The 21,031-nt window shown below is 41.0% G+C and overlaps 2 protein-coding genes and 1 long non-coding RNA gene across 6 annotated transcripts in view; 1 reads left to right on the top strand and 2 right to left on the bottom strand.

Annotated features, from left to right (window-relative positions):
• Positions 1 to 6: 6 nt before the first annotated feature.
• On the bottom strand, positions 7 to 6,044 carry LOC106939885 (gap junction epsilon-1 protein-like). Of its 2 annotated transcripts, none has more exons than XM_015022457.1 (4): positions 4,854 to 6,044; positions 2,955 to 3,137; positions 2,231 to 2,428; positions 7 to 2,017 (listed from the first exon to the last, which is right to left on the bottom strand). In XM_015022457.1, exons 1-4 carry the CDS (start codon positions 4,890 to 4,892, stop codon positions 1,820 to 1,822), a joined length of 618 nt encoding a protein of 205 aa, XP_014877943.1. In that variant the 5' UTR covers positions 4,893 to 6,044; the 3' UTR covers positions 7 to 1,819. The 2 variants fall into 2 exon arrangements, with proteins under 2 accessions (XP_014877943.1, XP_014877944.1); XM_015022458.1 differs by having other exon boundaries at positions 5,464 to 6,043.
• Positions 6,045 to 7,285: 1,241 nt separating this feature from the next.
• Positions 7,286 to 21,031, top strand: part of nmbr (neuromedin B receptor) — a 37,294-nt gene continuing 23,548 nt past the window's right edge. For all 3 annotated transcript variants that reach the window (XR_001422937.1, XM_015022455.1, XM_015022456.1), the window contains exon 1: positions 7,286 to 8,836. Coding sequence is in view for 2 of the 3 variants with exons in the window: in XM_015022455.1 (XP_014877941.1) it covers positions 8,409 to 8,836 (428 nt within the window). In the remaining variant the exon portion in view is untranslated. The remainder of the gene's footprint in view (positions 8,837 to 21,031) is intronic.
• On the bottom strand, positions 10,096 to 13,805 carry LOC106939884 (uncharacterized). Its single transcript, XR_001422938.1, has 3 exons — positions 13,737 to 13,805; positions 10,379 to 10,574; positions 10,096 to 10,260 (listed from the first exon to the last, which is right to left on the bottom strand). It is a non-coding gene; the product is annotated as an uncharacterized LOC106939884 (long non-coding RNA).

The following is a 21,031-nucleotide window of genomic DNA, read 5'->3' as shown; positions in this document are numbered from 1 at the left end:
CAGACAGTTTTAATGTGCATACATTGGTCATGAGGTGCCTTCCTGTAGCTAAGATACTGAAAACATATTTGAGGGGTGAAATTATGTCAGTACAAAGAGAGATGTGGGAAATGGATGTAGAAAGCATTTACCGTTTCTTTACACTTAGCAAAATGAGTACAAACTAGAGTATGAATAGGAATTAAAGCAGAAAACATGCAGTAGTGGAAATTTCATACACATGATCACATGTTGAAACCTTTAACATGTGCCACATGAGAAAACATCTCCTAATGTTTTACAGTTTTAAATGTTGCTGGTTAGCATGCTAGCAACCACCCACAGTTAGCATCCTAATCTGGACTAGCTGCTACCAGCTAACCTCCTGAAATTCCTGCAATTAGACTGGGAAGTATGCAATGGATATACAAATGCATGGAGGTTTAAAATACTAATGGATGAAATCAATCACTGGTAGCATGCAGGGTGGGTCATGAAAGAAGCCCTGAAGAGGAACTGTACAGTGATTAGTTTACTCTGCAGACTTAGCCAACAGGTATCTGGTCTGATCCACTTTTGTCTTGTTATACAATCCTGTACCTGAGATGATAAACAGATTGCTAAAAACTTCATAACAAAAGTTGGATGGATGTCTGAGTAAAAAATAGTAAAATAGTACAGAAGATTAAATCATACATCCAAGGACAGACACTGACATCAAAAGGAAAAATGCATTAAGTAGCTTAAATCAAATAAATGGGTATGTAGAGGACATTATGTTAAATTCAGTGGTTAAGGACTAAAAGACCAGAATCAGATGTGAACAAAGATTAAGGGCAGATGCTGTAAACAAACTCAGGATCATCATAACAGAAGCAACTTCAAATTTCCATCTAGTTTTGTTCACATCCATTAAAATTATTATTAACTGTTTGTTGTATTGGGGAGGGGAGCATCTATCTGTGCTCATTGAAAAATATTCTCAATGAGCACAGATAGATTTTTGACATATTCTCAAAAAAAAATCAACACAACCAAGTTTTCTATTGCTTCTTTTTCTTACTTTGTTATACTAAAGTTACACTGAGCTTGTATCTCTTTTAGTGACGAGGTCTGGGTCAAGACATTTTGATTGCTTTGAATTTCATGGAGATTAATTCAATCTATTGGCCTTTCTGGGGCACTGGGTTGGTGGGAGACTTTGGGCTTCTTTCAGGACCACCGACTTTTTGTTTTAGCTTTATCAAACAATAACTGTCAGCAGTAATCTGAGTTCAAGAGAAGATGCACTAGATTGCTCAAAAATCAATGTATATGGTGAAAAGAAGATCATATAATGTGACCATCTCAACCCTACAAACTTTTGTTCAGCATAATATTAGATCTGAGGTTCATCTCCAAGAAATGTTCAGATCTCTGTGAATCTTCAGTTAAAAAAAATCTTCAAGTTTGGGTCAAAACGAGCTTTCCTTCTCCACTAATCAGAAGAAATGCATGAGATCTTAGCAGCTTTAAGAAGCTGACACTTTCTGGCCATCCAGTCCAATCATTCAACACTTTTCGACCAAACCAGTACAGAACCGTCTTCTGAAATACACCAATGGATGGTCATTCTATACGTAAGGGCAGCAAACAAAAGAACAGCTGGTTCTGGCCAGCTCTGACATGCCTGCACCTTCCCAGATTTCCTGGTGCTGCTTACTGACGTACCACAGGTGAGGTCCGACTCTAGCACCAACGTTCTGCTTCATGAAAGTCCCATTGACAATGAGCCCAACATGAACAGTTTGAAAATATGACAGATATTTTCACTCACTGTGTTTGTGCATGAACCTTTCTGTCATTGATTGCTGAGATAACCAAGTCTCCGGCAGAGTATTTCGAATATCTCAGCAATGCAGAGAAGAATGGTGATCACAGTGAAAGTGTACATAGCACTGAGGAAGATGGTTTTTTCAAAGTGTTCAGGTACCATGCACTTAGTCACATTGAAGGCCTTCTCCAAGGAGCTGGCATCACAGACGTAGACCGGGTGAACCTGAGGACAGCAGAGAGGTGTGAGGCAGTGGGTACGTTGGGTTTGGTTTATTCCACAAGGACCTGCAGTTCATCCAGACACAACCTTCGAAATCTAAGTCAAGCTGTTGCATTCTTATCAAAGACAAGTAACTTTCTGCACCAACTCTACAAAACAAGCCATACATGTTAATGTATTGAACATTGAGCTAAAAGTCGTCAGAAATGGACAAACCTGAAAACCAAAGAGGTGGCTCTGTAGCCAGAAGGCGATGATTTCTAGAATGATGCGGAGCAGAACGGAGATAATGTAGAAGACGGTGTAGATGGGCCGTTCAAGAATTTCCTCTTGCTCTATATTCTTACAGGCGGCGTACAGGTGGAACCACGCTCCAGGAACCAGGACAGATACCAGCTGCAGCGCCCAGAAGACCTGCAGAGAGCAGAAACATATAAACAGGAAACACTGGGTGTTAGGGATAAAGGTTCTCCCACCATGGTGTAAGCTAGCGGTGTCAACTCCATGCAAACTACTAGGTACTTGAAGAATTCAGTAGTTAGTAGAAAACAGTTGATAACCAAAACTTCACAAATGTCAAGTAAATTAGTGCCTTAGAATTTATTTGGAAACATTAAATTAGTGGAAACTAGGTGTGCAAATGCTTTCAAGGTTAGCAAGGCGCTAAAGCACTAAGCTAGAAATTAGCTCCGCTACTAGTGCATTAGCAAAAGTGCGCTGCCTGCATCCTGCATGCAGGAAAAAAAAGTCGCCTTGAACCGTTCTGCTTTAAGAAATTATAGCAGTTGAATGTTGTATAATCATTCCACCCTGGAAAATAACTTAGGCCTATAAGATGAGGTTAATGTTGAGTGAGTTGGAACATCTGACCAGTACTGTGTTTGAGGTTTGTGCTGAGGTGTTTTCTCTGGTTCTGACTCATAGTGCTGCTTGGTCCCACCTGAGGTGTTATGGGTCTGAACTGGTTGTAGCAGAACAGGTTGAGCTCTCGTCGATCCGGGTCGCAGCTGAAGTGCAGAGCTTCATTCCCGTAGACCGCGAAGCCAAGAACACCCAGGAAGAACATCCGAACCGAGCCAAAGAACAGCGTGTGGAACTGGCCGATGACAGTAGGAGGCCTGAGCTGGAGCACAACCACAGACAGACACACAAAGATCACTCAGAGGCAGAGGCAGAGTTAAAACTGGTCATACTTGGAAGGGACCGGTTACTCTTTTTTTTTCACAAGGTTCTGGTTACAAAACTGTAGAGATTATCTTTCATATCTCTCCTCTGTCTTAAAGTCCTTTTACAGATGACTGTGCTGGGTTTTAGAGTAATCCCCCTCCAGTCATGCTCATGTACTGCAAGTCAGCTACCTGAAAGAAAGCCATGCTTTCCCAGAAAGAAATAAAAATAAATGTAAGTTAGCTACTTTATTCACAATCAACTAACTCAGTCTCTGTTGGAAGCAGTCTTTGCCCAGCAGTAGAAGAAGAGTGATCAGTAACAGACAATCAAGATGATCAAAGTTGAGCATACATTTATGAGCTAAGACAATATTTACTTTAACTGTGAGTTTTTCCATTTTGCATACAAAACGTCTGATTTCCACAGATCACTTTTAAAGTAATAACCGCTCTTCAGCTGACCAACCTGCCTGTGAAACCACAACCATTCAAGGACGTTGCATCACTTTCTTTTTCAGTCACCGTCAACTCAAAATAACTTTTTATGTTTGCTTCAGGTGATTTTTATCTTTTATAGAAAAAGAGTTAGTGCGCTAAAAGGGAAACGGAAATACATTTACTTAATAAGTTCTGATATAATAAACACCCTTTCCACTGGTAGGTCTCTGCCTTACCAGAGGTATGAATTTAAATTCCAAGCCTCTGGCACGTAGTGGAGGACTCTGGCTATGTGTGCTTCATGCTAGCTTGCAACTTCTACATTCTGTTTATTACAGCCGTGTGTAACTTCAGCGATGGTCAAAATTAGGCCAGCCTGGTTGATTCGCTTCAAAACAGTAGATGGAAAAATGTGTAATTAGCATTTTTCACTTTTCTAAAGGTTAACTCAAAATTCAAATGACAGTTGGATGGAAACATGGCTAACATCTGACATGATCCAGCTGAAATCTGACTCTGTCTGTGTTTTAACTTCTCTTCAATCCACCATGTGGTGAATTCATTCGCAGAGACTCTCAGGTCGAAAAAACATAATGTGAGGAAATTTGAATAAGGTTTTGCATCAGGTTTAGCTATAACAAGCTAAACAGACATTTTAACATCAGCTTGAATTTTTGTGTTTATAATTTTTCACTGTGGTGATTTAAAGGCAGACCAAAGCGAGCTTCAAAGTCCCTCTGCAGGGTGCTGGTTTGTTGGGTCTCCAATCTGCTCTTCTTACGCATCATTTAACGTGAATTTCTCCTCCTTACTAGATAATATGGCTTACAAACCTCTTTGAAGTCAGTTGCTATGGTGTCTCACTTTGATACCTGAGTATTTGGTGACGTGTTCTGTAACTTCTAACTTTAGTACCTGGTTACATATTCTTCTGTTTCAGTCATGCAGTTGGGTGAAAGCCGTAGATAAAAGCAGTTGGATCACGGTCTGATTAACACTGAGGCATTTTCACTCAGCTGTTAGAAAGAAGGAGAACCTGCTTTTGTCTGCCAGATAATCAGAGTCCCTGAGCTCTGATGGCTGAAAACAAAAAGCCATTCAGAGGAAACATTTCTCATCTCTTCAGCTGCTCCGCTCTGATACAACCACCATCTACCAGAAAACAGCAAACATGATGTCAACAGCAGCAGACTGATTTCAGCAGGATAATGGCTCCTGACTCATCTACTCACACATCCTTCGTAGAAGTTCTTGATGTAGTTTAAAGACATGATTTGCTCTCTGACGTCCCCTGTGTGACTCTGGGTGGCTCCGGGCCCTCGCGGCCAGGACTCCACAAACCTGCAGCTGAACTCTTCCACCTCTCTTTCTCTCTCATGAAATCATGTAGCCTTTTATCTCCCCCTAAACACACTGACCCACTCAGTGGAAAAAACACAACAGGGACCAGGGGGCCAACAAAGAGCCAGGGGCGGGGGGCCTGGGTCGCCCGCGTTTTAATCCCTACTGGACCCTGTCAGCAAAAAAGCCCTCCTCTGGAGCACAATGCAGAGGAAACACCTGGTTAGGTGAAACAACTGATGGGTTTATTCTTTATTTCTGTAAACCTGGAGCTTCACTCACTGAAAACAAGTTCAGATTTCAACAAATGATCTAAAAACTAAAAGCTTCCTGCACTTTATTTCAGAGGTTTTGTTGAAGTGGAAACATGAGTCCATCAGCATCAGGAGTCAAACACACACACTCCTACTGCACACACATCTGAGGTCCCAAAGATAGAGAGAAGAACCAGAACCAGATCAGAACCAGAACCAGAACCAGTAGAAGAAGTTAGTCACACACCAACCGGAATCCTGGCGGAGTGCTGTTCATTCCCTCTCTTTTTTCCCAAACACAGATCCCAGTTTCATCCCAGCTGTTGGACAGTACAGGTCAGATGAGCCTCAGTCAAGTTACATGGAGGTGAGGTGAGCCACTTCCTGGCACGACTTTCAAAATAAAACAGAAACAGAAATCTGCAGCTACTGAGTCTTTCTGCTCCGTTTAAACAGGAAGTAAGAGCTAAAACTGACCTCCAGGTTCTAGACTCTGGTGAATCACAGGGAGAGAAAAACCTGCAGATGATCTGAACTGAGTGTAAACAGGAACAGCAACATAAACGCCTTTGAGCAGCAGGGCTGTGTGATGTGTTTACATGCATAGTGACATTATATAGCACAATCAAGTATCTATGTTACTTCAGTTGTTCAAATATCAAATATGAGTTAAAAGAAAATTTACTTCATAACTTGGTGGTTTTAAAATTGGGTTCCTGTCTCTTTAAAAACTCCTGCTCTCACAGCGTTTTCACCAGCATTTCTCTGAGCAGTAGCTCCTATAACGAGCTCAGCAGCTCCACCAGCTGTTTGCTGATTGCTGCCGGCTAGTCTGAAGGAGCTGAGTCGCTGCTCTGTGAGGCAGAAGCCCAGTAGCTTACAAACTGCAGCTCAGAGGAGGAGCTGCGTCTCAAAGGCGGGGCTACAACCAACCAGGTGTTTTGCACAGCTGTATGGTTGCCATGGAGATTAAAGGATTTCTCAAACATGCTAGAAGGAATCAAGGCAATGCTTCACTCATAAGGGATTAACATTATAACATAATGTACAACTCAGAAAAGTCGAGTTTACATATTACTGCCCCTTTAAGCAACTTCTTGGGTGTCACACTTGAAGCTTTCTGAACTGACAGATTGGATCTTTAATCAGTAAGAACATTCAGCAGAGATCCAACTCGTCCCACCTCTGACTTTAACCATCTGTGACAGAATCAGACCCACTCGGTCGGTTAAAGTCTCGTTAAGCAGCGAAACAGAAAGCTCCCAGATGGAGTCCTTTATCTCCAAGAAAACTTGGACGAAGGTGAGAAATAAAATAAGTTTTCTCTGTTGTCAAGTTCTCCTGATCACATTCTGCAGATGTCACAAGGTGGGGAATTATTTCTGGACACCAAACAGATTCTTGGTCATGGCGCAGAGCTTCTCCTCTACATGCATGCGATAAAAACCATGCTGCACATTTAATCCCACGGCGAATTATTGCAGACAGAGAACCTGCTGAATTTGTAAAACACACACAGGCTCTTCATACAGACTCATGAAGGTGTAATAAATCACTTGCACATTTTATGTCTAAAGATACCAGATTCATCAAAAACATCCCAACATCCACATTAATATGCGGCTTTAGAGTCAGCAGCAGGAAAATCACATCTTCAGGAAAACAGACTGTGCTGCCTTTACATCTGTTTCTGTAAGGATTCAGCTTTCTGCACGGCTGGACTTTGGTCACACTTCAATATGCATCAGACAATTCAAAGGGAGAAATGGAGCAGGAAGCAAACAAAGGAGCTGGGCAGACAAAAGGCAGTGCTGAACCACAGTAGAGAAGCTTTTTTTACCTGAATCAAACCTGATCTGTCTGCTATATGTCTGGATCCAAACAGAAAGCAGCAGGTTGACAACGCTGCCCCTAGTGGCTGCATTTCTGTCACCTCTGAGCTGCAGCAGCATATGAACCAGAGACTACAGCAAAACCATCAGCCATGTAAAAAAAGCAAACAAATCCAACATGCTCTGCTTAAATCAAACCAAAATGAAAATTTCTAAATAAATATAAAACACTGAAGAGAAAAAAACATCTTTATGACACATGGTGATGGCAGCATCATGCTGTTGGAACAGAAAGATGGATGGAGCCCTGAAGACTTGATGCTGGGCTGGAGCTTCACCTTCCAGCAGGACAACCACCCTAAACATCCATGGTTTAGATCAGAGCAGATTCATGGGTTAGAATGGCCTAGTCAAAGTCCAGACCTAAATCCAACTGAGAATGTCTGGTAAGATTTGAAAATTGATCTTCACAGACATTTTTCCCCCAATCTAACTAGAGCTTGGTTTATTTTTAAAAGAATGGGGGAAACTTCTAAATCTTCTGTTTTTGATATTTCTTTAAAAAATGTCGGCAACGAGAGAATCTTTAATGGCTCTGCAGCAATTAAACCCTTTAACGGAGCATTAGGCTGGGATTTCTTTATTTTCAAATTACGAGAATGAAGTCATTATTATGACAGTAACAATTATCACAAAATTATCACAAGAATGTTAGGAGAAAAAAGTTGTTTTAGTGATAAAAATGCTCGGAGAGAAGAATAATGATTATGTTTTTATCACTGGAACCTCGAGAAGGAATTCAGATTGCAACAGAAATGTTCCAGCTGGGAACATTCCTGGAAAAAAACCATAGAGCAACAACAAGAAGCAAAGCCAAGAAAGAGCTGGACTGGTAGAGAACTACACACACACCCACCCACACACACACACACACACACAGCAGACAGCTGGGTTCCAGTATAAACATGCAGTAAATAATGAACCAGTCTCCCCAACATGACAGCAGTTTAAGAACGAGATTCTTTTCCCGTGGCTTTCTGTGGTTCATCCTCCTGATTTATTGAGAAGCACGTGGGAGACGAGCTGAATGAAGCGCGCGCACAGCAGAGAGGGAGGCTGCTCTCCAACAGGTGCATCCTCCTCCTCCTCTTCCTCTTTCTCCTCCTCTTCCTCTTTCTCCTCCTGCCTCTCTTTACGCGCTCAGCTCCCTGCCTCTGCTCACTCTGCGGCTCAGACCTGCAGCCCTCAGATCAAGTGTTGCCCCAAACTTTTCTCTCCGCTCTCAGGCTGATCCAGCTGCACCACCGCGCTGGTTTTACGCGCAGCAGCTCCTGCAGCTGGAGCTCCCCTCCTCCCCAGCATGGATGACGAGTTCCTCTCCAACCTCTCCCCGGCTCCACCCGGAGACCCCGAGGCGTTGACCCCCAACTCCACCGCGGAGCCCGGCTGGTGGGGGGCCTCCGACGGCGGGGAGACGGTGCACTTCGTGGTGCGCTGCGTCATGACCTCTGTCTACATCCTCATCATCACCGTGGGTCTGCTGGGGAACATCATGCTGGTGAAGATCTTCATCACCAACAGCGCCATGCGCAGCGTGCCCAACATCTTCATCTCCAGCCTGGCTGCGGGCGACCTGCTCCTGCTGGTCACCTGCGTGCCCGTGGACGCGTTCCGGTACTTCTCGGAGGAGTGGGTGTTCGGCGAGGCGGCGTGCAAGCTCATCCCCGTCATCCAGCTCACCTCAGTCGGCGTGTCGGTGTTCACGCTCACGGTTCTCAGCGCGGACAGGTAGGAGGACCCGGTGAACTCCGGAACAAGTTTTATCTGCTGGAAGGAAAAGCTGCAGGAGTTCTGATGGTTAACAGAGGAAACCCACAGAGATATGAAATGTTTGCTCCCCTCTTTGAGCCCCTTCAGCGTTGCACTTTCCTAAAATAGTAAATAATGGTATCAGCTTTTAATTAAGAACTGAAAGAAATATCATCGCTATATTTAGTCTGGATTAAATTAATAATTTGACTCTGTGTGGATAAAAATAAAATCCAGAATAAATTCAAGCATTCATGATTTTTGTTCCTTTTTTTGTCATAAACACAAAACTCGACTTTCATTCCTGCTCTTGATCGCTTCTAGTTTCACATCATCCACATTTTTATAGCCATCAAAACTCCATCTGAGCAGCGTCAGTAAAAAGTTTTCACCCCCTTTTATCGAATCATCAACAATAAAATCTGGCTTTTTCCCCCACAAAAACATTGAAAAAACAACAACAAAACTTTTAATATGAAAGTGAAAGTGATTTCTACAAAATAATAATTACATAAAAATATGTAACACAAAAGCAGTGACTGCATAAATATTCACTTCCTCCAGGTCAGTGTTTGTTTGCAGTCGGTGTGGCTCGGTCTCACTCAGGCTCATCTGCTCTGCAGTTTTCCTCCATTCTTCCTGCTGAACCTCTGTCAGGTTGATTTGGATCAGCTGAGAACAGGTCTGGGCTTTGACTGGGCCACTCTGGAACCTCCACCTTGTTGTCTGTGCAGCTTTAATTTGTCATTTTCCTGTATAGTTACGTTTTCTGAAGCCGTCCTGGCAGATGGAAACAAACTCCAGGATCTCCTGATATTTTGATGCTTGCTGCATGTTGGAACCTGTTGGCCACCGTAACGTTGTGCAGTACAACAGTTCCACCAGTAGTGAAACAGTCCACAGCATGATGCTGCCACCGCCATGCTTGACAGTTGGTACGTTGTTTTTATGTTTGAAAGTCTCACTTTGACTCTTCCAAACATTGTTCTTGTCATTTTGGAGACATCTGGATGATCCAAGACTCGACTCCATGATTATTAAACATCTTTAGAAGGAAACCAAGGAATTTAACTGAACTTTACCAGTTTCACAAGGAGAAAAGAAAAGAATTAAGTTTGTTGGTGGCAACAAAAAGGGAGGATGTATATTTGAGCTTGTTCAGCCCAGAGACAACAAATGAACAAAACACTCAAAAAATGATGAAATTGGTCTGAAGAAGCCATTTTAATCCAAACAGCCATGCATAAACATTTCTTCTTCTTCTTCCTCTTCTTTACTTTACAGACATTTCTCAAGGCTTTGTGTTTGTTTTGTGGGCAGAGATTCCTGGTGGATCAATCCATCTTCAGTCCATTATCTGGTGCTTTTTTATTGTCCTCCTGCAGAGTTTTCGTTCTTTAAATCTGTTCAAAAAGGTTGAAAAAGAATTTAAAACTTTAGTATATTCTGTTTTGCTGAATTTAAGGTTTGGATGAATGAAACATTTACAGGACAGATGATCAAGTGACTCAGCTTCTTTACGTTTTAATGTTTGTTCCTCTGCTGGGATCGCTCGCTGGTTGCCGCTCAGATTAATGAAAGATGTTTGTTCTCCTGTCTGGATTCCAGCAGCATGATGTAGTCATCAGAATCAGTTCAGGCTCTGTTGGTTCTCATCCTCCTGGTTTCCTGCAGCGCCTCCTTCTGCTGCTCAGCCGGGATTCTGGTCTCTCTCCAGCTGAGACAAGTTTACACCAGAAACTATTTGTTTTCACTGAGCAGTGGTTCAGAAACTCACCAGAGTTTTTCTCCTGCAGTTTAATCTGCAGCTGGAAGAAATGCAACCTGCTGGCTGATTTTCATGCAGCTGCTGCAAATCTCTCACATACTTTACCAGTTTATTTGAGTCTAAGTACATCTGATACATTCCTGGGAGATTTTATTATATTGTTCATTTAAGTAAAAATATAAATCAATGGTGTCAAAGTCTAACATAAATTAAAAACTGGGATAAAGTCACATTAATTATTAAAATAATTAAACCCAGTTTATGCACAACATAAACATGCATAAGACTGCTGACGTAAGTGTTGTCCATATAAATGGAAAGTTGGGTGGAAGGAAAAATCTAACAGAAACATTGCATATTCATTGCATATCATTAAGATAATCCTTATTTTATATTATTGTAACATTTGAACGTTTAGTTTTCATCAAATGTAAGCCAGAATCATTAAAATATATACAGTTATAATGCCTGAAAATGAATGTAATGGTTTTGTGTAATTTATTAGTTTTATTTTTACGAAAAAATAAAAATAAAAAAACAATAATTGAAGTTGATCTAAACGCCAAACTGAACATTTCTGTTTTCTGTCGGCCTCCTTCAGGGAGGATCTTCAGAAGCTCAGAGCAGAAATAAGAAATAAAACTTAATTCTTAGGTTCAGCTTTTAGACATTTTCCAGAAAATCTCTGCTGTAAGTGGAAAGAACTGGATGTTCAGTTTGTTCTGACTGAACTGAAAAAACCAGCATTTATCGCATGAAACTTAATAAAAAGAGTTTATTCTAACCAGATAATAAGATTGCACTATAATCTGTTAGCATTAAAGATATTGTGTCAGGAAGACAGATTGGTGTGATCAGGTCCATCATTCTGGGCGGCGTTATAACGCAGAACAACAGCAGGATAATAATCAGGAGAAGAATTGTAGATGTGAGATATGATGAGGAGAAAAATGGCACAAAAGAAACGGTGAGGACAGAGTGAATCAGTTCTACAGGAGAGCCGGCGTTGTTCTGGTGTTTGTGATGCTGCAGCAGAACAAACTGAGCCTCCAGACTCAGCAGACAGAGTTCAGTGCTGCTGGTGACAAATCACCGGCTGGAGGCTCGGCTCCACGAAGAGGTGGAGCTCATGTTCCTCAGCTGGGGGCCGATCGGTCAGAGGACAAAATAAATCAGCTCATTGCTTCTCCATAAATCAGAGCGTATCTAAGGTGGGATTCATGTTTTAATGGGTCTGGAGGAAATAAGAGCAACACCATTAAGGTTTGTTCAGCTCTTCTTAGACTTTGACTGGGACATTTCAGCTCAGGTCATTTTGTCACGTTGCTTTAGAGAAAATAAGCTTTCTCATTTAATCTTTCCAATTCACTTGACATTTAACCTGTGTTCTCCTAAGTAACCCCCAAAACAACTTTATTTTGCAGATAAACAGTATAAACTTTAAGGTGTTTATAGAAGAAATAGGAAATATAGAAATATCCTTTGTTGTCCCACAATGGCAACAAATAGACTCACACAAAGACAAAACATAAAATAGTTATAAAAACAGAATAAAGAATAAAAATCTGCACAGTAAGGGCAAAAGTTAAGCATAAATGTTGTGAAACATATAAGAAACTCCATTAAAAGTATTTATGTTTCTGTACAAACTGATATATAAATTTAAACTTGTTGACTTCTTGCTCTTAAGTGTCTCAGTGCTGCCCTCTTTGGATTGAAGACTGGCTACTACAGTTGAAGTTTCATGTGGTTCCATCAGTACAGCTTGGTTGACCTTTACATAAAAGCATCTCAGTCAGACATACGCCCCCTGGTGTACACTATCAGCAACAAGGTTAGCAATACTCAACAAATATAAAACTGAAACTATCAGTTAAAGGTCTGTTCAGAGCATGACTTCGTAAAGTTCAAATCACACATGTAGGAATGTAATGACATGTCAGACACTGCCGAGGATCATATATTATAGAATGTTTTGTTGTTGTCATATGGTGGGCAGAAGTCTGTTTGAATTTAGCGCATTAGCATTTTAGCATTTTAGCATTAGCTTCCATTAAATTCCATGTTGTTTATTGTTTATGAGGGTTGCACAAACTAATGTTTTAGTTAGCGGTGCCTACTGCTGGTCTGCTCAGTTTCTGCAAAGCAATTGGTGCTTTCACATGTTGCCAAAGTATCCAGTAACAAAAAAGAAGTTGATAGATTTGTCGCTATAGCCTTTTCTTTCTTCTTTTTTTTATGCATCAATTAAATCCCCTACTCCAACATCTCTGACCAGCTTTCTAACCGTATAGCCAAAGATTTAGAGAAATGGCAAAAGCAAATGAGGTGGATTAGTTACTTGGATGATGCGAGTTACAACCACATTTAATTTTCCTTTGAGATAAGTCAAAGGAGGTGGTTTGACATCGCTAATGTCTTCCCACTGGCGTCGCGTTGACACGCATCTGTAGGCTGCAGAGCATCAAACACTCAAAACCTCTGATTCTGTTTGGATGTTTGCTGTTTATGTTGGTATGAATTATAAACTGTGCTGAAGCCACCTGTAACACCATTTTTTCTCGAAGCACTTGCATCCCTCTGTTGTCACGTCATTTACTGCAGACAAATGTAAAACAGAGAGAGCTCAGAGCTTAAAATATTCAGAATAAGAGCTACCTGGAGCTCCTGGAGGCCCCGAAGTCCTACAGGAAGCTCAGAGGTTCTTTAAAAGTCATTTATCAGAGTTACTAAAGGCACAATAAAAGTCTTGAAATAGATAGAAGAAAGGAGTCAGTGAAAGCTACAGGGAGTCGTCTCCTTTGTTTCATCAGTTCCTTTCTTTATCACATTTCCAAGGTTGATTGTTTTCTCCCCCAAATTTTCCTCCTGACTACGTAACTCCATCTTACTGCAGATCTCTGATGGATACTTAGAACCTTTTGGCTCATTTATGGTTTAAAATCAATGGAAGTCGTGCTGCATTCAAGGACATCAGGAAAAAGGCACACCACAGACATTCAACATGACATTTAAACCACAAAAGTACAATAATGACACATAGAAATATCACAATAATTAGTTTTAAATCATGTAGTAAAGCATTAAGTAACGCTTTCGTCATGTCATCACCTTGTTCTGACCGAACGATCCTCCCTGCATCAACGTCCGCCTCGCTAATGAACGACAGAGAAAATCTGGAATCAAATCAGCAGAGGCGTCTAATGAATCATATTATCTGAGTTCACGGTGTGTAAATCACATTCACAGTGACGTGTGGGTCACAGATGCCAGGGTCGATTATTGTAACCGATCCGGGACCGTTCGTCTGGAAAAAAGTCACGCATGGCTTTATGTGAAGTATGGAGGCGCTGTTTATTAAACATGTTTCTAAAAAAATCTTCCACCGGAACAGCAATGACTTTAATATGTAAATTAATACATAAATAAAAAGGCTCAAACAGCAGCTGGAAATGTTAAAGAGCTTCACATTAAATCACCAGATAGAAAATATGTTTATTTATATGAATGTAATCGGCCTCATAATCTGTCAAAATGTATCAAAAACCAGTTATTTATATTAACTACTGGTTCCACTGAGCTGTTTATCTCTGATTTATGTAAATAAGAAACAAGACTAGAATAAAACCAAACTCTAGCACTAATTGTCTTGTTGTAAATGAGCAGGAAGTGGTTTCTGTCTGATTTTATCCACTATCACCATTTACATCCACGTTTTTCTTCTGTTTCCCAAATTTAAAGCTGCAGAAATATGTGCAGTAAATTCCTGGCAACTGTTTGAAATTATATTTAAGTTTAAAACTCGATGCTGAAAATGTTTCATTCTCAAATTACTAAAATAATTCCCTTCACATTTTTCTTTTCATATTTACCAAGTGACATTTTGTTCCAGTCAACCAACATCAGTTTAGTGGATGAGTTTATATTTCAGTATTGTTTTATTACCAACAATCCAAACGGTTTTCATGCACTTTTCACTTTGTCCCTGTTTTCTGAGCTCACCGGCGCCCCCTGTAGGGACGTCAGTGTGGTGTTCTTCGCCCTGCTGGTTCTCACTGAGCCGACCTTGGATTAGAAACCAGCAGGAACTCTGACTTTGTGCGATTTCACAGCAAGGAGCTGAAATGAGACAAAGGGCGTCCAGAGCTAAATATTTCATAGAGAATTAGGACGTTAATTACTAATCAAGGCAGTGTTTGATGCGTCAGAGCCTGTCATTGGTTATTAATGATCAGTCAGACAGACTAATCAGTGATCAGAGGTAATGACGTGACGGTCAGACAGGAGATCACGTCTCTCACGGCGCAGTGGAAGCAGAAGCAGCGCGCCGAGCACGCTCTGCGTAAACCTCTGTGCGTCGTAAATGTCCGTCCGGTGAATTGTTGAATGAGCCCAACAGGCGGCTGAGAGCATCAGTTAAAACTCTGACAGCACAGAGGGACGGCCCACAGACAGCAGGGGATTTACAGCCGGCCGGTTCCGATCCGATCGGATCATCAGATGCAATAAAATGATCCAGCGTGAAAATATCATTCCCTCCCACGTTTAACTTCCTGCTGCCGGTCCATTAAGTCAGCTGGATTTATCCTCTGTGGAGAAAACGTCCTGCGTCTGTGGAGGTTTTATTGTCCCTCCTGAACAGACATTTAAGTAAAAGCTGATTGTGACTAATTTAATCAGCTCCGTGAGCTGCGTCTGTGAGACTGAAGGACAGATCTTCACACAGCAGCTCGGTATTTAATCTGAGCGTCTTCTGCTCCTCTGACCCAAACATCATAATCCATATTTTTATTGTAGACAGAGACAGAGCAAACAAAGCGGTTCCACCAGCTTGTCCTTCACTGATAGATATATCAGATCTATGGAGCCCTTGGATGTTATTAGTTACAGCCAGAAATTACACGCATGCGCACAGCGCTGGAGGGCAAAACGATTCTTTTTCATTCATTTAGTGCATTAAGCCACAGCAAAGGGAAAAGTAACGCAGAACACATTACAGAACTCAAAAGCATTTTTTCTCGCTCTCTGTGTCACTACACGCAGACTCGTTGCCATAGCAACTGAGAACAACGCCACTTTATGTTTCTGAATTCAACACCATAAAACACTCAAACGTTTCCCAAACAATGAACAGAACATTCAGTCCGGCCCAGTTTTATGTGTTCAGGCTTGGTGTTTATTTTGTGATTATTAATAAGTGGCTGTGGTAGATTAGCCACCGATGCTATTAGCTAAGCTAACACAGCGGTGGTTGATTAGCTCATTTAAACACCTGCTCTACTGATGATCAGTCGCCACGTTTTATTTTTAACTGAACCGAAACCCACAGATGTAACAACGGTTGTAACATGTAGACATATTTCTCTCTCCATCGCTACTTTTTCTCTCTAAAGTTAAACTTTTTTACTCTTTGTGTTGACAATTAGTAGGAGAACTCTGTTCCTTTTTCTCTTAATGTCATGCATAAGTTTAAGATTTAGCGCGTTATATTAACAATAGTCACCGTTAGCCAGCAGCTTTTTGGCCTCCAGCAGGGAGACGTCGTGACGTCACGCTGCAAAGGGTCCAGTCCATGTAACATGCAGGAAGACACCAGATTTAACCTTCCACATATTTTAACTCTGAGTTATGAATCTATTATTTTTTCCACAACATTTGTCGCTGCCACAACTCCTGACTGTAAATATGAATCTGCAGCGGTTTCACGGCCACTTATGGCTTATTCCCTCCAGTTTGTCCCAGCAGACTCCGCTGTGCGTCAGGTTTAATACGATGAGATGATTAATGCTGAGGGGGAGCAGTGAGTCAGTGCTGCTGACATACAATATTTATGTGCATCTCATTGGAAAACATTGAATATGTCAAATCTCTAAAGGCTTGTCTGAATTTTAATGATGTCACGGGGAAAAAGAAGAGTGGTTCAGGTTTCCAGGTGTGTTAATTATTCAAAACTCCAGCATCTGTTTTAAGAAATGAATTACTTCGATTTCTAAACTCTGACATTTACAGCTATGGAGGGTTTAAAAAGAAATAAATAATTAAGTTAGAATGGAATTGCTAGAAAATTAATGCAAAGAAAGCTTGACTGGATTTTCTACGACTGAACTTTTCACCTGTTGGTTATAAAGTCAGCACGTTATAACGTATGGGAGGTTATTTACAGCCTCCTTTTATCAACATCAAATTAAATATTAAACAATACATAGTAAATATTAACAAATAAAATGGTTCCAACAACAAAAAAGAACAAAAAACATCAGAAGAAATAAATCAACACATGAACAATTGACACAATCATTGAGAATCAATCATTATTTAATTAATTTTATTGACTTTTATTCATAAGTGCAGCTATAATAAAAAAAACATTTGATTCTGTGCTCCAGGTTTTATAAATGAAGAGAAATAAAATCTTCTGATGATTTAAATTTCAGATTAAATGACAAAATAAGAGTCACTGTGCTTGTTTTGGGTTTCACTCAAACTGACGGACTTTCCTGCATGTTTCTTGTCGCTGTTTTTTAAACATGACTCTCAGCTCTCCTGGGGTGGAGAAAACAGGACCTGGCATGCATGTCTGCAGAAAAGGTCAGGGCATTAAGTGTCACATCGGAAAGCAGATGAACACTTCAGACTCTTCATGAACACAGAGTCGAGTTAAATCCTCCTCTTGACCTTCAAAAGAACATCTGCAGGTTTTAAGATCCCTTTATTTTATTAAAATGTACAAATAAGCAGGTTTAAATGTTGTTTCATTTAAATTGGTTCATATTCTGACACCGACTTTTCATCTCTGGTTGTTTCTTCAGTTTCCAGTTGATGTTCGGTCTGAGCCAAGTGATGACGCGTCTCAGCAGCATCTCATTACCTGCTCAGTTGGTTTTACGCCCATTTAGACTGAATTCAGCTTATTGTGCACAGAAATTACAACCAATGAAATCTGAACTGGATTTGTTTACATGGCAAACAGATCCGTTCATATCAAACAAACCCATCGCCATGGAGAGCAGTTCATCCATCCAATATGACTCCAGCTAAAATACAATACAGTCATGTTTGGTTTATGATGCTAATATGAAAGAGATGGTAAATTAAAAAGAGTTGGGAGGAGAAATTATGCAGCTTGTCAACATGAGATCAAGTTTACAATGACAGGAGTGAGTAGGAGACTTTGTGTAAAGCTAATTGGATCTCAGAAAGCATTAAATCATCATTTAGCTTCTGAAAGTGTTTATGTTGATGTTAGAATTACCCACTATAACATCTTTATGAGTACTGATCACTAAGTCAGATAAAAACTATGAGAATTGATGTAAAACTTCAGAGCAAAGGCCTGGTGATGATGCAGAACCACTGATAAGCTGATCAGTGGTTCTGTTAACTGCATGTTCAGCATAAACTGGATAAGGTAAGAAATCAAGCTGCAGGAAAGTGTGTTAAACTACAGCCTGGAAGCTGAATTTACTCATTTTTTAATATTCCTTGAATGAAGGGCCAATCCATTCTGTCTTATTTGAGTTTTTACATTATACAAGCTGTTTTTCTGGACGTCACCCAGACAACCAGCAGTTGAATGAAGAAATGCTGCTAAGCATGTTGCAGTTTTTATTGTTTTAATGTTTTCATGAGTGCTTGGGAAGGAATGAGTTGCAGAATCAGAATCAGTGTTAATGGTCAGAGTTGTGTGCAGAGGTGATTTGACAGCATGCAGACATTAAGTAAAATAATAAAAGTGAAAAAGATCAGTCAGTTTTAGGAGAACCAGGCAGGTTGTGGTTGTGCAAATATGCTGATTTTGCTTCCCAGCAGAGTAGCTGGCAGGCTGGGAGGCGTTCATTGTGTTCATCAGAGAGCCTGAGGGAAAAACTGTCTGGTTTTTACAAACTGCGGCTCTGCAGCCGAGCTGAAGGGAAAAGTCCAAACAGCGTCGGTGTGTGAGGACCAGCTCAGGTCCAGAGAAATGTTCTGTCCTTCTCCGGCTGGGAGCAGAGCTTCTTCTTTATAGCACACTAACAAGGTGCAGACACCAACCTTCCCAGTGATGTACATTAAACCTGAGCTGCAGGTCCTGCAGCAGCAGCTCTGACTATGTAGATGTGAGTAAACCAGCAGAGTGTGAAAGCAGGAAAACTGAGCTAACAATCCGTCTCATTAATGAGCTTTCAGGAAGCGGTTCTCCTGGCAGCTTTAACATCCTCCTTCATCTTAAACACAACCGCTCACATCGTTGTGAACGGATTCCTACATGAAGCATAAAAGCTCAGAGGTGTAAGGATCCCCAAACCGGAGGTAGAAATGACTATTTCACACCTTTACAGACTAAAACCTGAGAAAATAAATCCTTTCTCCCTCAGTTAATGACTTCATCATTAACTACTCTTACAGTTTATCACCTCAGTAGAACATTTCACAGAGCTGTCAGAAGGTCTGCTCTTAAAGAGTCACTCTGGCTAATTGCTTAAATTATTTGTTTAAAGTTCTGGAAGGATGAGAGTCATTATTTTCCTACATCTTCTTTTTAAAAATGTCCAACTGGAAGTTAAAGGTGACCTGTTATGATTCCTTGAACAGTTTATGGTATCTCTGTGGATTATAGAAAACATGTTCATTCTTTTATTCTGCTCAGTTCTGCCTATTTTCAGCTGTTTCAGCTTTAAAAGAAATAAGCTGCTGCTGGCCACGCCCCCAACTCAACATTTACACTATGTGAAAATGGCTGCAGATAGATGTGCAATTATACAACTGTATATCTTTGAAAAGCAAAAGTGGAGCCTCCTGCACGACCAACAAAATGCATCAAGTGGTTTCAGGATGTTAAGTTGTCATTTCCAGCAGCCATTGCTGAGGTTGCTAGGTAACGGGACAGTGCCTGCTGATTTGTGACATTACATTTGAAAAGCTCATTTTCCAGACACCAAAAAACCATAAACTTATTTAAAAAAACCAGCAGAGTGATTTATTTAAGCACTTTAACTGTTTTTAGAATCAGTAGAAACCCAAATGGAAGTACAAAAATGTGCAGAATGTGAATTTAGCATAAAATGTGCTGACTCACTGCTCCTGTAGGTGACCAGCCTCACGTTTTAAATCACCATTTTCCAGCTTCCTGTTTGGCGTTGAGCTGCAGCTCCTCCTCCTCCAAACCACTTCTGTCCGGCATCATCCATCTGAAAGCCCATAACATCAGCCTAACAGCAAACTCATTTCCAGATCTGCTACTCACCCAGCTGTGTTTCTGACCCTGGTGGTCTCCAGTGGGCCCCTAACGAGGCTAAAGGCCCCTAACGAGCTCTCAGTGGCTCCTGACTGGGCTGAAGGTCCTTGATGAGGACACAGGCCTAATGGATAATTAACACGGACTGGACTGGCTAACTGAAGCTAAATCACTTCCCATCAATATCAGGGACAGTGATGCCCTGTTGAGCTGAAGTTTTCTCTGAACTGATTACAGCTGGAAGCCCAAAGCTTTTTGTCACTTACAGCCAGGAGAACAACTAGTTTGTATTCTTTGGTTTTTCTTGGTTTATGTTGGTGTTTGGTGTAAAATCCCGTCAGTGACCTCACTAGAAAATACTGAGAAAAGGTTGATGTTTGGATATTTACCCGGCTATTTTCCACAACTGTATCACATCTGAAAACAGATTCTTTCTTCACCAAAATACAAAGTCAGGGGTCACACCAACCTGATACACAGAAATGAAAGTCCTTGCTGTTGATGAAAGACGGCGACCTGGCAGGAAAAAGGGAAAGAAACATTTCTTCCCACCTTTGTATGTGCCATCGATTTTTCTCACAGCTTTCTGCCACTAAAGTGTCAACACAAAGAGTTGTGATAAGAGAACAAAGAAGAAGTCTGCTATTTGGAGAGATGGATTCTAATGGTAGGAAATGGCTTCTTCTGACAGATAAAAGAGGGTCAGGAGGGAGGATGATGAGGATGATGAAGAGAGGAATGGAGAGGAGCGTGAAGACGGGGTGGACAGGAAGTCTGCAGGTGCACGACTCAAACCAACACTTTGTTTCTGCAGAGCTCGTCTGGTTGGCGACGTTTTATTTTGATTTAAAGATGGCTGACCCGCTGCATGTCAGCAGAACTCATCTTACACGTTTAAAAAGCTCGTTAGCACAGACAGCCAATCACATGGCAGCTTCTTGTGCATTATGAAGACAGCTTCACTAATCATAAACATTAGTTCTGTTAACACTAAAGATCTACACCAACACTGTATTTAGCGGATGCTAATGCTAACTGAAAGGCTACTACCCTCGAGCACTAATGTATGTAAAATATCATTTACATGCTGTACGACGCTCTTAGCTACCGTATTTATATTCTCTCTACTGTCTGTTTTATTTTTGTTCCTCAGAAAAGCAGAGAACCTGAGTACAGTAGACTCTAAACGCTC

The sequence above is a fragment of the Poecilia latipinna genome, unplaced genomic scaffold (assembly GCF_001443285.1).
Source record: "Poecilia latipinna isolate Pla-1442-1.1 unplaced genomic scaffold, P_latipinna-1.0 Scaffold3013, whole genome shotgun sequence".
Classification (NCBI taxonomy): domain Eukaryota; kingdom Metazoa; phylum Chordata; class Actinopteri; order Cyprinodontiformes; family Poeciliidae; genus Poecilia; species Poecilia latipinna.
The sequence above is the reverse complement of the archived record's forward strand: the minus strand, read 5'-3'. Positions and strand labels throughout refer to the sequence as shown.